The sequence below is a fragment of the Leuciscus leuciscus genome (assembly GCF_965113295.1).
Source record: "Leuciscus leuciscus genome assembly, chromosome: 23".
In the NCBI taxonomy this organism is placed as follows: Eukaryota; Metazoa; Chordata; class Actinopteri; order Cypriniformes; family Leuciscidae; genus Leuciscus; species Leuciscus leuciscus.
This window is the reverse complement of record NC_138747.1, coordinates 13,215,219-13,228,605: the sequence shown is the minus strand read 5'-3', so window position 1 is coordinate 13,228,605 and position 13,387 is coordinate 13,215,219. Positions and strand designations below refer to the sequence as shown.

At 36.5% G+C, this 13,387-nt stretch overlaps 2 protein-coding genes across 3 annotated transcripts; both read right to left on the bottom strand.

Moving 5' to 3' along the window:
• Window positions 1-1,773: 1,773 nt before the first annotated feature.
• Window positions 1,774-6,116, bottom strand: LOC309488242 (uncharacterized protein). Of its 2 annotated transcripts, XM_082156350.1 has the most exons (7): window positions 5,906-6,116; window positions 5,280-5,307; window positions 4,916-5,025; window positions 4,688-4,786; window positions 4,564-4,610; window positions 4,159-4,416; window positions 1,774-3,887 (listed from the first exon to the last, which is right to left on the bottom strand). In XM_082156350.1, the coding sequence occupies exons 1-7, from the start codon at window positions 5,967-5,969 to the stop codon at window positions 3,849-3,851; spliced, it is 645 nt and encodes a 214-aa protein (XP_082012476.1). In that variant the 5' UTR covers window positions 5,970-6,116; the 3' UTR covers window positions 1,774-3,848. The 2 variants fall into 2 exon arrangements, with proteins under 2 accessions (XP_082012476.1, XP_082012475.1); XM_082156349.1 differs by having other exon boundaries at window positions 1,774-4,416; window positions 5,906-6,115.
• Window positions 6,117-7,321: 1,205 nt separating this feature from the next.
• On the bottom strand, window positions 7,322-11,411 carry golt1a (golgi transport 1A). The gene is made up of 6 exons (XM_082155601.1): window positions 11,258-11,411; window positions 10,965-11,056; window positions 10,077-10,255; window positions 9,788-9,851; window positions 7,683-9,650; window positions 7,322-7,352 (listed from the first exon to the last, which is right to left on the bottom strand). The coding sequence occupies exons 1-5, from the start codon at window positions 11,280-11,282 to the stop codon at window positions 9,609-9,611; spliced, it is 402 nt and encodes a 133-aa protein (XP_082011727.1). The 5' UTR covers window positions 11,283-11,411; the 3' UTR covers window positions 7,322-7,352; window positions 7,683-9,608.
• Window positions 11,412-13,387: the final 1,976 nt, after the last annotated feature.

Genomic DNA, 13,387 nt, shown 5'->3' with positions numbered 1-13,387 from the left:
CAATGTCGATCGCTGCATCTGACACCTGTGGCTCAACCTGGCTGATATGAGGGAGGCCAAGCGAACCCGTTTCCTCGACACCCCCATATGCCAGGCTGGCCTCTTTAGCGGAGCGGTCGAGGACTTAGCCCAACAGTTCTCGACCGCCCTGAAGCAGACTGAGGCCATCAAACATATTCTGCCCCGACGGCCCGCTGCTGCCTCCACCCAGCCATCGGCACAGAATCCTCAGTCTGCTCGCCGCTGAGGGCGACCTCCCGCACGGCCCCAGCAGCAGCCTTCACCTGGGCCGTGTCGTGGAGGAAGCCGCAGGAAGGCGCCACAGCCCTCTCTGGCCCCGCGCCCCGCTAAACGCCAGGCTAAGCAGCGCCCCTGAGACGGGCTGCTCAGAGATGGCGATCAGTTCTTTCCAGGAGATGGTATGCTTCTTCCTCTTTTTTCGGTATGGAAATCGACTCGGTCGCCATGTGCGCGCAGCTTTCGAGTGAGCACGCGCAGTCAATGCTGACTTGCCTGAGACAGTTCGAGGGCAAGAGTGCGGTTCCACTGAAACTATTTCAGAGGCTCCTGGGGCATATGGCATCCGCAGCCGCAGCAACGCCGCTCGGATTGCTTCATATGAGACCACTTCAGCACTGGCTTCGCGAGCATCTGCAGAGCTGCAGGCTGGGCGACACCCAACACATTCGCCAGGTTTTATAACCTCCGAGTGGAGCCTGTGTCCTCTCACGTACTCGCTTCAACCAGCCGGTACTAGGACCCGCTCAGGTGTCTTCGCTTGCTCGCCATTCCACTCCATTGACTGGATATGTGCGATATTCTCCTCAGGTGAGCCTCCCCGCAGGCCCTGAGTTCCTCCAGCACTGTTGACGTCAACGCCAGAGTAATGCCACCGGCAGCTTTCACGATTGGCTATTGAATATTTCCACTGAGATATGCTTCCCAGTGTACCTTGATATTCCTGTGTTAAGTAGGAGTCCTTCGTCCGTGCTAGCCTCACGACAGGGATCTCAGACTTACGCAGGGCACTGGAAGACAGCCGAGGTGGCGTGATTAGACTGGGAACCCCATTCGTCGTCACTGACGTAACTCGTAGTGACCACGAAAAGGAACGTCTCGGTTACGTTTTTAACCCTCGTTCCCTGAGTAGGGAACGGAGACGTTACATCTCTCTGCCACTTCCGCTGGAACGCGTTCAGTCTCGGCTCCTCAGCGAAGACATATCTGCATGATGCCGCCGTACTTCCTTATATACCCACGAGGTGGGGCGGAGTTACGCTATGCAAATTCCGCAGACCCATGGCATTTCATTGCCATTGGCTCATTTTCTAATATCGAAGGTGATAAGCTTTCTAAGCGAAACCCCATTCGTCGTCACTGACGTAACGTCTCCGTTCCCTACTCAGGGAATGAGGGTTACTAACCGAGACGTTCCTTTTAAATTCACATTGTTACTCTAACAAAACTAGGATTGTTTGGAAGCTATAATTCACACACAAAAAGTACTAATTCAAGACAGTGTTTGAAACCAATAATTTATGTAGCTGGACATTTGAGGCAAAACCCTAGAGATGTCCTGGTCTCCCTGCATATGCAGACATAAAAGAACAGATAAATGATTGAAAATACTTTGTCACTGGTAATAAAAAATAAAAAATAAAAAGAAAGAAAGAAAGAAAAGAAATTCTAATCAATTCCTCCAGCCCTAAATATTTTAAATGCAATTCTTGTGGTTTTAAAAGTGAAATCTGTCATAAAAAGTATTAAACAGTGTAGCAATAAAGCTAGAGAAGTTTATTGAAGTGAGATTTTGGTGGTCAAACTTTCATTACACACAAGAAATTAAAAACATTCCAGCAAGTTTTATTTAATTCGATAATGAAGCCATTGTAACTGTTGACACACTGAAGCAATTACACATTAGAGCTATTAAGACATTTTAATGAAAGCTTTTAACATTTGGTATACCTCACCGGTCGATTGTTTATACTGTATGTTTTACAACTTAATTCGAGACATTGGCTTATTAGCAATGCATCGATGACCATAGAGTTAACTTCTTTGTGTAAAGCTGTTGTTTTGTTCAAAATGTCAGAACTGGATTTAGACATTTGCATGGTTTATATTGAGAATAAAACAGAGCCACAATGAAGAAAACAAAATTGGAGGAAAAAAGGTTTAGGGACACACCAACTTAAGGCTGTTTTTTTTTGTTTTTGTTTTTTTTTTGTTTTTTTTGGTCTACAACACAGATCTTGCATGTGCTGGGGAGATTTGTGGAAACAGAGCGCTGTTATTTAACCAAACCACCAAACTTCACACGCCAAACCTCTGTGGATGTGCCAAAATGATTGGAATCCTCCTTGCATTGAGTAATGTTTCGCAACAGTCAATCCCTTTTTATTGTTTGTGGGAATTTTTTTTTTGTTATTAAAGTTTTTATGTGACAATGTCAATTTTGTATAAAGAAAAAAGTTTGATTTTGAAATAATTTATTAAAAACAATCTATCTTATCTTGGACTAATAACATGATGATGTGCCTGCAGCTGAGTACCAATGAAGTGGACATAACATTCAGTTTTAGTCGGATGTGAGCAATGCAATGGCATTTCTTTGTTGCACTGCTACTAAAGATAACACCCCCCCCCCTCCCCCCTTCAATGCGAACTGTATTTATTTCAATCCCTAACTAGAACCACATGCACGCGGTATGTTTATAAATGTCTGTAGCAATGCTTCTATGACACATAGTTTGTAACATACTGTAACAATATTCACAAAGACATGCACTTTAAGTTCATTGAACTACAACTGTTGCTGCTGAATTTAAAGCAGTTTCACAAAAGGCTCACTTTGAAAAGAGTGCTACAATGCAAAACTAATTTAGTAATAAATTCAATTCGTATGTGAACTCAAAATAGAAGCGTTTCTAGGAATCTGGATGTCTCCTCCAATTATTTAATTATTTAAACATCTGTGTCTTATCAGAATAGGGTGACTTTTAAAGTCCTTTTAGGTTTGTGTTTATCAGATATCCGTATGTGTGGTTAGGGTTGTTTATTTAGGCTATCGCATACAGATGTTTTGGCCTTAAAATGAGAAGAATGATATTGAATGTGTGCTCTCGACATTGCACAGATGGACTATAAATGGGTACTGCATTCAAAATAACATCACAGCTTTATACAAAGTTCACATTCAAATAGGCTTTCATAGTAACACATGCAGAGCCATTGATACCACGAAGTGGTGGGACAGTGTCAGTGCAAGCTGATGCGATCCACCACCATAACATTGACATTTTGATGTGCGGCATTTCAAATATTAAACCTGTAAATATCAGATATTAAAAATTGCATCAAACGTGTTGTGGTATTGGGAAATATCAAAGTTATACTTAAAAATTGTCCTAATAACACAATGTTCCGAGATGCGCTCCTGGTGAATCGTGAGATTTTTATGGTCTCCCACAGGCCCTAAATGAAAAATGATGCTTGACGGTGAAAAAGCAAGTGTCAATAGTGAAGAAAGGGGCATGTTTGTTATCAGGTTACAGCATTTGATGCCTGCACATTTAAATGAGTTATTTATTACTGTTAGACTTTCAAAGATGCACGTCTGGTTCCTTCCTGTCAGGAAGTGGTGTTTTTTGATCTGCAAAATTCACTAAAAAGTGCGGCTGAAAATTCACTGGAAAAAAAAAATGCCTCCCATCTCTTATGCTTAGGTAACCATGTTGAAAATTGTATGTTTTCATTCTGAAAATATGAACATTTGTAACTTTATACGCACACCTTTTTACAGAATTTTAAAAGGACTAATAAACTGTAACATGAAAATTCCGTCATCATTTACTCACCCTCATGCTGTTCCAAATCAATTTCTTCTGTGAAATACAAAAGAAGATTGTTTAGGCTATTTCTTTGTCAATAAAATGAAATGTCAATCCAAGCAGTGTTACTTTGGACCCCATTGACTTTTTATTGTATGGGCAAAAACTACTGAAACATTATTGTCATACAGATTTGGAACGACATGAGGGTGAGTAAATTATAATAATTCTCATTTCTGGGTGGGTGAGTGATTCGTTTAAGCTAATTTGTTACAAAAGCTAATCACATCTTTAACATAGGCCTATCTATCTTAGTAAAGACAACCTTGGAGTAATTCACAGCAGACTCCTCGCTTGTATCGCTGCTAACACTTTTAGTACCGTCATCATAGGTTGCTTGGCCTTTTCTGTTGATCTTCTTCTGTTGAGACTCTTTAACATTCACATAGTTTATATCCATTTTGTTATTATGTAAGTTCACTGGTCCAGGTGAAGCACTCTCTGAAACATTTATGTAGTCAGAAGTCTTAGAACGGTCTTGAAGGCTTACATACCGCTGAGAGTTACAGGAAAGATCTGCCAGCTGACACCCAAACAAAAACAAAATCCCATATTAAACAAAAATGTTAATAAAGAATTGCAACACCCTTAAAATGGCACGTGATGCATCTGGAATTCATAATGGATGGTATTCAGGTGCTTGAAGGAGAATGTTTTTCAGATGACTTACCGAGCCTTCAGGGGTCTCAGAACTAGTAGAGGATGAATTATCTCCACCTAATTGACAAGGCCAAAGTTTAGCGTGAAAGCCTCAGTGGACGAACAGTAAGACGAATTGTAAAACATGTTTTTACCATTGCATGAAGGAGAGGAAACACTTAATGCATTATTCTGATCCAAAGCGGTTGCTTCTTCCGTGTCGCTAGCTAAGTGGATAGTGTCTCTTCTAAAGCCTGAGTTAAAACAAAAATCACATCAATAAAGCTACATCTTTTGAATAAAAAAAAAAACTTAATTATTGTTATTTACTATGATATTAAGGAATAAATAAGCAATTAAACGTAGTACTGTAATGCACTCACCAATTTGCATCGTGATGATTTTAAAGAGAAGAATTAGGAGAATGAAAACCAAGAAAACGAGGAAGCCGAGGAAGCCGATGATTCCGTACAATAACAGATGAGGAGCATCACTAAAACAATGCATAAATAAATGTTGATAACTGTAATCATCACAAGATTAAGTTGTGTATATAATATATATAATAAAATTATACAAAAACTGTTTCAAGTCATTTAGCCGATTTGTACGGCATCAACGTGTCACTTCTCACAGAAGTCAAAATACAAATACTTACTGTAGCCTACAACTCAAAGGCTAAAAGTAAAAAATAATGTGTTACATTGTAAATCTACAAAAAAACGTTTGTTATGTTTGCAGATTTACCAAACTCCTCCTGTGCTGTTAACTGGATCTGCGGGAATCAATACATTTAATTTGCATTAAAACAAACTGATACAGGTCATCAACTAGACAATGTGTGCTGATTTTGTATTATTCTATATTCAGTTTCAGATGTTACAAAGTTACAAATTGCATTAGATTCATTTCAACATCATTTACATCAATATATTGCATTTTTGTTGCCTCGAAATCATTCTCTGCCACATAAGAAATATTTTGTATCTTTTTTTCCATTCCAGATTATATATTTGTACACGTTTGTGCTTGCCTCTTCATCTTTTACACACACACACACAAAGTTTTACTTGATCACAACTTTCAGATCTTAACTGTTTAAATAACAACTGTATTATAGTGATATGGTATATAATTAAAAGAGTTTTTATTAATTTAATAATCATTTTGTATTTTGCACGCAGCACATTTTCTTTAAGAATATTACAGTCGTTATCTTACTTTATTGTTATTATTATTATTATTATTATATAATTTTATATTAAGCTAGATACCCTACATTTCTGGTTTTAAACAATCATCCTATTGAGCATTATTAGAAAATATATCTGAAAAAAAATAAAAAATAATAAAGTTTGTGCCACGTGTCTTACCTGCCACATTGAAGAGAAACAAGCAGAGTGTAAAAATGAATACAGGGTGTATGATCCACATCATGACTTCAGACACTCGCACTAATTATTTCGTTTTTCAAATTGTTTCTGATAATGGTCTTTAATATTTGTATCAAAGTGCTGATCAAGTTCCCTCTCAAAAGCACAACCACGGAAACGCTCAGTGATTACCATCTAGAGTCAGTGGAAAGTTGTGGTTGAGCGTCACCAGTTTTAAATAAGGTTAAACACTGAAGATACAGCACCAAAATATCTTGCTCATTGAAAGAGATGCTTTGAATGTTAAAATGTGTACTTGAAAATAAAAATAAATAAATACAAATTTACAGATTATTTCTAATTTTATTATTATTGATCCTTGTATAGGTCACATACAGTTGAAAGATAGAAATTTAAGTCCAGTCTTTAAGGATGATCAAACTTTCAAACTCAGAAACAAAACTAACAGATATCATAGTATATTTTAATAGTGAGCAGTTCACTTTGGTTGTAAGTTTACCATAAATACGGAAATAATCAGAGAACCTGACCGGATGAGGTTTTAGAATCGGTTTAAGTTACAAGATATAAATAAATGTATACAGTAATTTTTTAACAACTTCCTGATTTTGCTTGATGTGGCAACATGAAGTATCATCACAGTTTATTTGTAAAAAACAAAATAAAAAAACATGTTAGGTTTTTGATCATCAGAGTGTGTGAAAAGGAAGTATATTACACATAGCATACACACACAAAAATGAAATCACTTTCAGAGGTGTAACCTAATGTATTGAACCTAGTTCATGATTCAGTCATTTTAAATAACATTTTTACCATTTATTTTAAATGTCACCAAATAAAGTCCCTTTATTCAGGTTGTTTGATAATGTTTTAATTACTAGTAAAATGAGGCCTCAAAGTTATCAATACACCTCTTTATAGTGAAGATTATGAACTATCTCACTAATCCCATAAAGCAATATAGTGTTGGTCCAGATCCAGCCGGCGTCTGGGCCGTGTGGAATCCATGTGTACCAGATGTGGGCCTGGATCTATGTTGCTGTATGGGATGTTCTGTCCACATATCAATCCAATAGTACATCAATCACATGTGGCAATCAGATGATTAAAGGATCACAAAGATTACATGAAAGAACAATATACAACTCTACTGGACCTCACTTTACATGTATCTTCTGTTTAAATCCTGCAAGCATGTTCTGATCTCTCTTCCCATAGCGGAGACCGAAGGAATTGAGGTTGTAGTATGCAACATGCTGCCTTCTTTTTGTGTAAGGCTTTTCTGGAGACAACCACCATGTGCTCCGCTGAGGACCTGCACCCATGGAGAAGTGCATTGAGAGCTTGGGAGAAGGAGATCCAGCTGTGGGACGAGGATCAGTTCTCCTGAGAACCCGGAGTGATGCTTCTTCAGGAGTTTCATCTAGAGATAGGTGTTTCATTCAGACAAGTGAAACTATGCTTTACAGTATTTACATGTCCAATACAGGCTTTTGATATATTTAATAATTTAACTTTTTTTGATCAACATTATGAAGTTTTTCCATAAAATTATAAACTGTTACTACAATAGTAAATGTTGTAAGACACAGATTTTAAAACCTCTACAATGCATAGAATCTTAGATGGCTATTTCCTTTCAGTTGCATTGTCATTTGTTGCCTTAAGACTGTTTAACACATTTTAATATTTGCTATATATTTTTAATATATTTATTAGAAGTTAATTCAAGTTAACACAACATTAAACTTACCTTTTAAGTAATATTGAAAATGCACTGAAGAGTATGTGTCTTGAATCGCCACTGACATCATCAAAATGATGGTAAGTAGCATCATTTTGAATGTGTTTTGAACCAAAATTAGTTTCTGTAAGAAAGAAATGTATAGAAACCAGTACACATGGTTGTTTTCTGAATCATGGGGACTTAAAAGAAGACTCATTTAAGAGATCACACGTTTCAGTGACATTTCTCTGTATCTTTTCATACTCGTGAGCTCAGACACACACATTGCATTTTTACATTTTCAAAATATAATTCAGTATGATTAGATTCTTTCCTTACTGGAAAAAACAAACAAAAAAATGTCCCATCATTGTATTGCCATTCTTGTACATACATAATGTATTGTGGGGTTTACAAGGACCACACACACGGCACACGCACACTCACACACATTGGGTTATCATGGGGACTTTCCATATACACGATTATTTTCATACTGTACAAACTGTATATTCTGTCCCCTAAACCAAAATTTCTGCATTTTTACATTTTCAGAAAACACCACTTAGTATGATTTACATGTTGTTTTCCTCTTGGTGACCAAAAATTGTTCCTACAAGGACAAGGATTTCGGATACTGCCATTTGTCCCCATAATGTAGGGTATACCTCATCCCCCCACACACACACAAACTCAGACACACACTTCAAAGAGAATGAAAATCATTCTTCAAAACTGCACAGGCTCAAATTGAACATGGAATTAGCGATATCAAAATGTGCATTCATTTACATTTTGAAAAGCATACAAAAAAGTGGATTCTTCTTTAAAAAGCATCACATTTAGTTCACATTCAGACCCTTTTGGTTTGGTTTTACCTGCCTATACAAAAACATTGCAAAAATGCATATTTCCAGTGAACGCAGGTACTGATTAAAAAAAGAAAAAAAACGTCAATAAACTGTAATCACATTGAAAAATATGTCAAATGCATATGTACATGTAAAACCGTCAATCAAACCATCCAAAGACTTCAACTAGACCATCACACAGAATGTATAAATGTGTGCTTACACTCCCTAAGGACTTCAAATAGACCATCACACAGAATGTATAAATGTGCGCTTACACGCATACATGTATGCAACTAGCAATGCAAACATGAACATTTCATGGCAGTGGGACAATAAAGTAAATGGCTTACCTTTACACCTGCTGGTATGGAGGTTGTGTTTGGTTCATACAATTTTCAGACACAATTTATCTTTTTCATACAACATCACCTGCGTCATAGCCTCCCCGGTGGGTGGGAGACCTGCATAAGCTTCCCTTCTTTCCCTCTGATCTTGTCTTTTTGCCCCGGGGTGGGTCCACCACCCATCCATTTCACCGGAACATTCCAGAACCACAAAGCCTTTATATATTTGAACTCGATATCATTTGATTTTCAATGTGAGGGTAGTTCATTGAAGTCGGGGGGAGCAGACAGATGGAATAGAAATGAGATGATTGGAAAAGCACTCCTCTAAAATATATATTCATAACTTTTAGCGTTGAGAGCAGGCCAAGAAGCTTTACAAGATCACCAGACATTTTATTTTTGCTTGTGTTCATCTCAAGAGGGAAATGGAAAAAGTACAGATCAACGTATGTCTTGCGCTCATCAAACCCTCATATTGCAGAAAATATATATATATATATTTTTTTTAATGGAAAAAGATATATTTTTAAATAAATGAACACAAAAATAACGTTCTTAAGTTATTATAATAGTTTCTTAAGTTATAAGGACATGTTGTTATAAAAAATTGACTAAATATTAAAATAAAATAAACCACACAACTATCCATCATATACCTTAGTCCATTTATATATATATATATTTATATGAAAAAAAATCTAACATTTTAACAGTGCACTGCAGCAGCACATCCAGATTTCCAACATCTGCCCTCACACCATTGAGGAACTACTTCCAGATAACTTGTTCAACATCTGAAAGAGAGCAAAGAAACAATGAGGAATGTAAAGTCAACCCTGAATGTTTAATTGTATTGTTTAAAAAAAGAATCACTTTGGTTGTGCTTAACTTTAATATAGATTTAAGTTTTGATCCAACTTTTGTTCCATACCGTATTTAAAAAGGGAATGTTCAAGACTGTTGTGAGAAATCCAAAAGCCATTGGGAAGAATGACCTACAAACAATGCAGATTTGTGTTATTTGTCAGTTTAGGAGAGGAACGATCCCAGAATGATGCCAATTCAAGCAGACAAATAGCATGTATTTAGTAAAAATAGAAAAGGTTTCAAAATGCGATTAGGTAAAATGCATCTTGGTTGGTTTAAAGTAAGAACATCTTAACCAAATGAGGCACTTGCCCCGCACACATGGACAGGACATGATTTAACTGTTTACTCACTTAAATAGAAGCACAAAGCCATAGGTCTCCACTAGCATGCCAATACGAGGCCATCTTAGTAGAACTAAAGCCACGCCTCCTAGAAAGAAGGCGGAGCTTCTGAGCTTCTGTCTCTGGAAAAAGAAGTGGACTGTCCTCCTCAAGCCAATGATGAAGGCCAGACCAGACAGAAACAGAATCTAGAGAAGGAAAATGTTCAGAAAGTATACAAAACAAAGAAATAAACTTATGTGCACTATACCGATTTGTTTTATGCTTTTGAAAGAAACATTATGCTCACCAAGGTTGCATTTATTACAATACAGTAAAAACTGTATCATTATGAAACGTTATTACAATTTAAATAACTGTTGTCTATATTATTATTTTAAAAAAATGTAAACAATCATTATTTCAGTACCACATGATCCTTAAGAAATCATTCTAATATGCTGACTTCTGATTATCAATGTTAAAAAAAGAATTGTGCTGCTCAATATTTTTGTTTTAAATGTAGCTTTTATTTGAAATATAGGTTTATGTAACAATGTTAAAAATATTTACTCTGACTGATCAATTTAATGCATTCTTGCAGAATAATAATAATAAAAAAACTAAACTTTAGAACGATATTGAATGTCATTTTCTGACACACTTTACAAGTGATTATTGTAATTCATGTATTTGGGCCTTTCGCGCTTATTACCATTTCTGGATTTAAAGTTTGTATGGAATAGATTAGCTGTGTTTAGCAAAAAAAAAAAAAAGAAAAAAAAAACCTTATTTGGTAAAAGTGACATATGGTTGGGAAGATCTCCAATTTTTAGAACTACCCCTTTAAAAAACATTTCCCATGACCAAAGATCTAGCTTGTTGTGTCATATGTAAACAGCTCATTATAGGACTTACATTACCAAACGCCAACAGGACCGAGTCAAAGTACAGCAGTATTCCAAACAGCACAAAGAACATGCCGAATCCTGACAGACCCACACCGATTTCTAGAATCCAGTTAAAACAGATTGTTTAGCTATATTTTTAGTAAGTTGATCAAGCAATTATTACTGTAGTCATTTAAAAGGGAGAACGTGTTCTCATTCTGTTTAAGTTACATTAAAAGTCAGAATGAACATACCAGTGTCTCTGTGTTCAGTTAAGTCATACAGCGGTTCATTTATATTCAGTGAAAGAAAGACACTCACTCTGAAACTCAGTGATAGTGATCATGGTTCCCCTCTGTTGTCTTTCTTGGCTCAGATGTTCCGGTTTAGGTTCCTTGGGTTTTACTGGTTTGAACGTTTCCCATAAATACTTGACTTTGAACCCTACCGTAGGGTGAATATTAACCAAACGTATTAGAATGATGATCACTTTATCTCCTTTACAATCTATCACAGTCCATTCACTCATTCATGCGTCAACTCAACCTCTGCCCTTATTTCCTTCCCCCCCCCCCCCAAAAAAAAACTCTAATATGACCGCTAACACCTTTCACAATTTGGTAATATCTCCTATCCCCCAATCTAAATAATTGGAGTATGTAATGTGCTTTATTGGCATGACAAATAATTGTATATTTATATTAGCTGTGTTCAGAAGAAAATAGTGCAAAATAGTCATTTTATCAGAGACCCTTTTGGTAACTATAGTTAAACAAAATTCTGGCATAGGCCTACTTGATTCTGACTTGTCAAGAGCAGCATGTCAAAGGTTAGATATTTTACTAATATTCCCCATTGCCCGTGGAACCTTGTTTCTGCCACAGAATAAAAAATAAAAAAGGTAAATGTGACTATCTCACAAATATGACTGAGTTTATGTCTAACAATTCTTACAAGATATAAACTCTCTTACAAGATATAAACGTTTTTTTTCATACGCTTTCCTAAAATATGGCGGCGACTACCCAGAATGCAATGCTCAATGACACTGTGTGGCCCTGTCCCAAATGGCGCACTTCATGCGGACTTTCGGTCTCGTGGACTTGAATTGCGCGTGCTCGCTGAGTCTATGAGTCCGTAGGCCGTCCCATTCAGCATTTTATCGCTCTGAAGTGTGCTCAGCAGCGCCCCCTTTGTACCCTTGAAGCGGTCTTCCACGAAGCCCGCATAGAAGCAGGCTCCACGCACTTTAACTACCCAGGAATCCTTGCGAAAGGCCAATCAGACAACAGATGGGAGGAGATTTCACTCACGGATAATTGTTGACATGGCTGAGAAGAAAATATTACTGTTTTTATGACCTAAATGTACATTTTACCAGTTGTTACCTACAGTTTATACAAACATTATGGTCAGCGACCAGTGGTTGATGTCTCAAACATAATAATAGCGCATTTAATAATACGATCGCATTATGATTCATTAAATAAATAGAACCGAATGGCAGGGCTTTACTGAGTCATATGTAAACATAGTATGAATATTGAAACCTGTAAATTGAAAAAATTATGTTTAAATTATGTTTTAAAATTGTAATCTTAGTTCAAATGGAACATTATGTATTATTATACAACTGTATACATCATTTAAATAAGCATGATTTATCTATTGTCTAATGCCCAGGTGATATGTACTGTACAATATCAAAATATAGAACTGTAAAATTAGGCTGTGTAGTGGACATGCAGATGAGACGTCGGAGCGCAAAAATGTGATTTTCTCTATAGGAAAATTGATTTTGAACAATAACTTTAAACCTTTAAAGACAGGCCTATTAACGGCAGAATTCTTAGTGAAAAACTGTTGTAAAAAACTTTTCTTAGTGAAAATTACACCAATCAGTGAGTCGAAAAAAGCAACACTAGCCAAAATAGCTCTTTAGCTCCTCCCATTCCCATGAAGCACTGCGAATGATGTAAAAATGTATTAGCGTAGTTGATCTCACTACGCTTTCAAAACTCTTAAATATTTGTGTGTATGTATGTATATATTGCAATGAACTTAAAATATTGTTTATATATTACTATATTTATATAATTCGATTATTCTGTTCGCTATGCTTCATGGGATTGTAGTTCTTTCCCTCACTAAAACTGTTAAGTACAGTCTTGTTCCTAAGTCTTTTTTCTTATTTTCAAAAACTTTTTTTACTTCAAATCAAAGTTTGTAATGTGATTCACCTTGTGGCTGATTGGCTTGGTTCATGGCTTATAAATCTTTAACGAAGAATCACCGCCGTCATGTTTTAAATCACACTCATGAGTGTACAATGATATGCAAAAAAGTTTCATTTGACTAGCTTAGAAACAACACAATGGTGAAAGTGAAAGTAAAACTCAATGAAAAATTGCACTTCATTCTCACACACGTGAGAGCGGCTATGGCAGGTCA

Excerpts from the sequence above, each read along its gene's own strand:
- LOC309488242 (XM_082156349.1), bottom strand. The coding sequence starts at position 5,969 with ATGATGTGGATCATACACCCTGTATTCATTTTTACACTCTGCTTGTTT. Across the intron at positions 5,308-5,905 it reads GTTTCTCTTCAATGTGGCAG|ATCCAGTTAACAGCACAGGA; the intron begins GTAAGACACGTG and ends TGATTCCCGCAG. Across the intron at positions 5,026-5,279 it reads AACAGCACAGGAGGAGTTTG|TGATGCTCCTCATCTGTTAT; the intron begins GTAAATCTGCAA and ends GCATTGTTTTAG.
- golt1a (XM_082155601.1), bottom strand. The coding sequence starts at position 11,282 with ATGATCACTATCACTGAGTTTCAGA. Across the intron at positions 11,057-11,257 it reads CACTATCACTGAGTTTCAGA|AAATCGGTGTGGGTCTGTCA; the intron begins GTGAGTGTCTTT and ends ACTGGATTCTAG. Across the intron at positions 9,852-10,076 it reads GGCTTTGTGCTTCTATTTAA|GTCATTCTTCCCAATGGCTT; the intron begins GTGAGTAAACAG and ends CATTGTTTGTAG.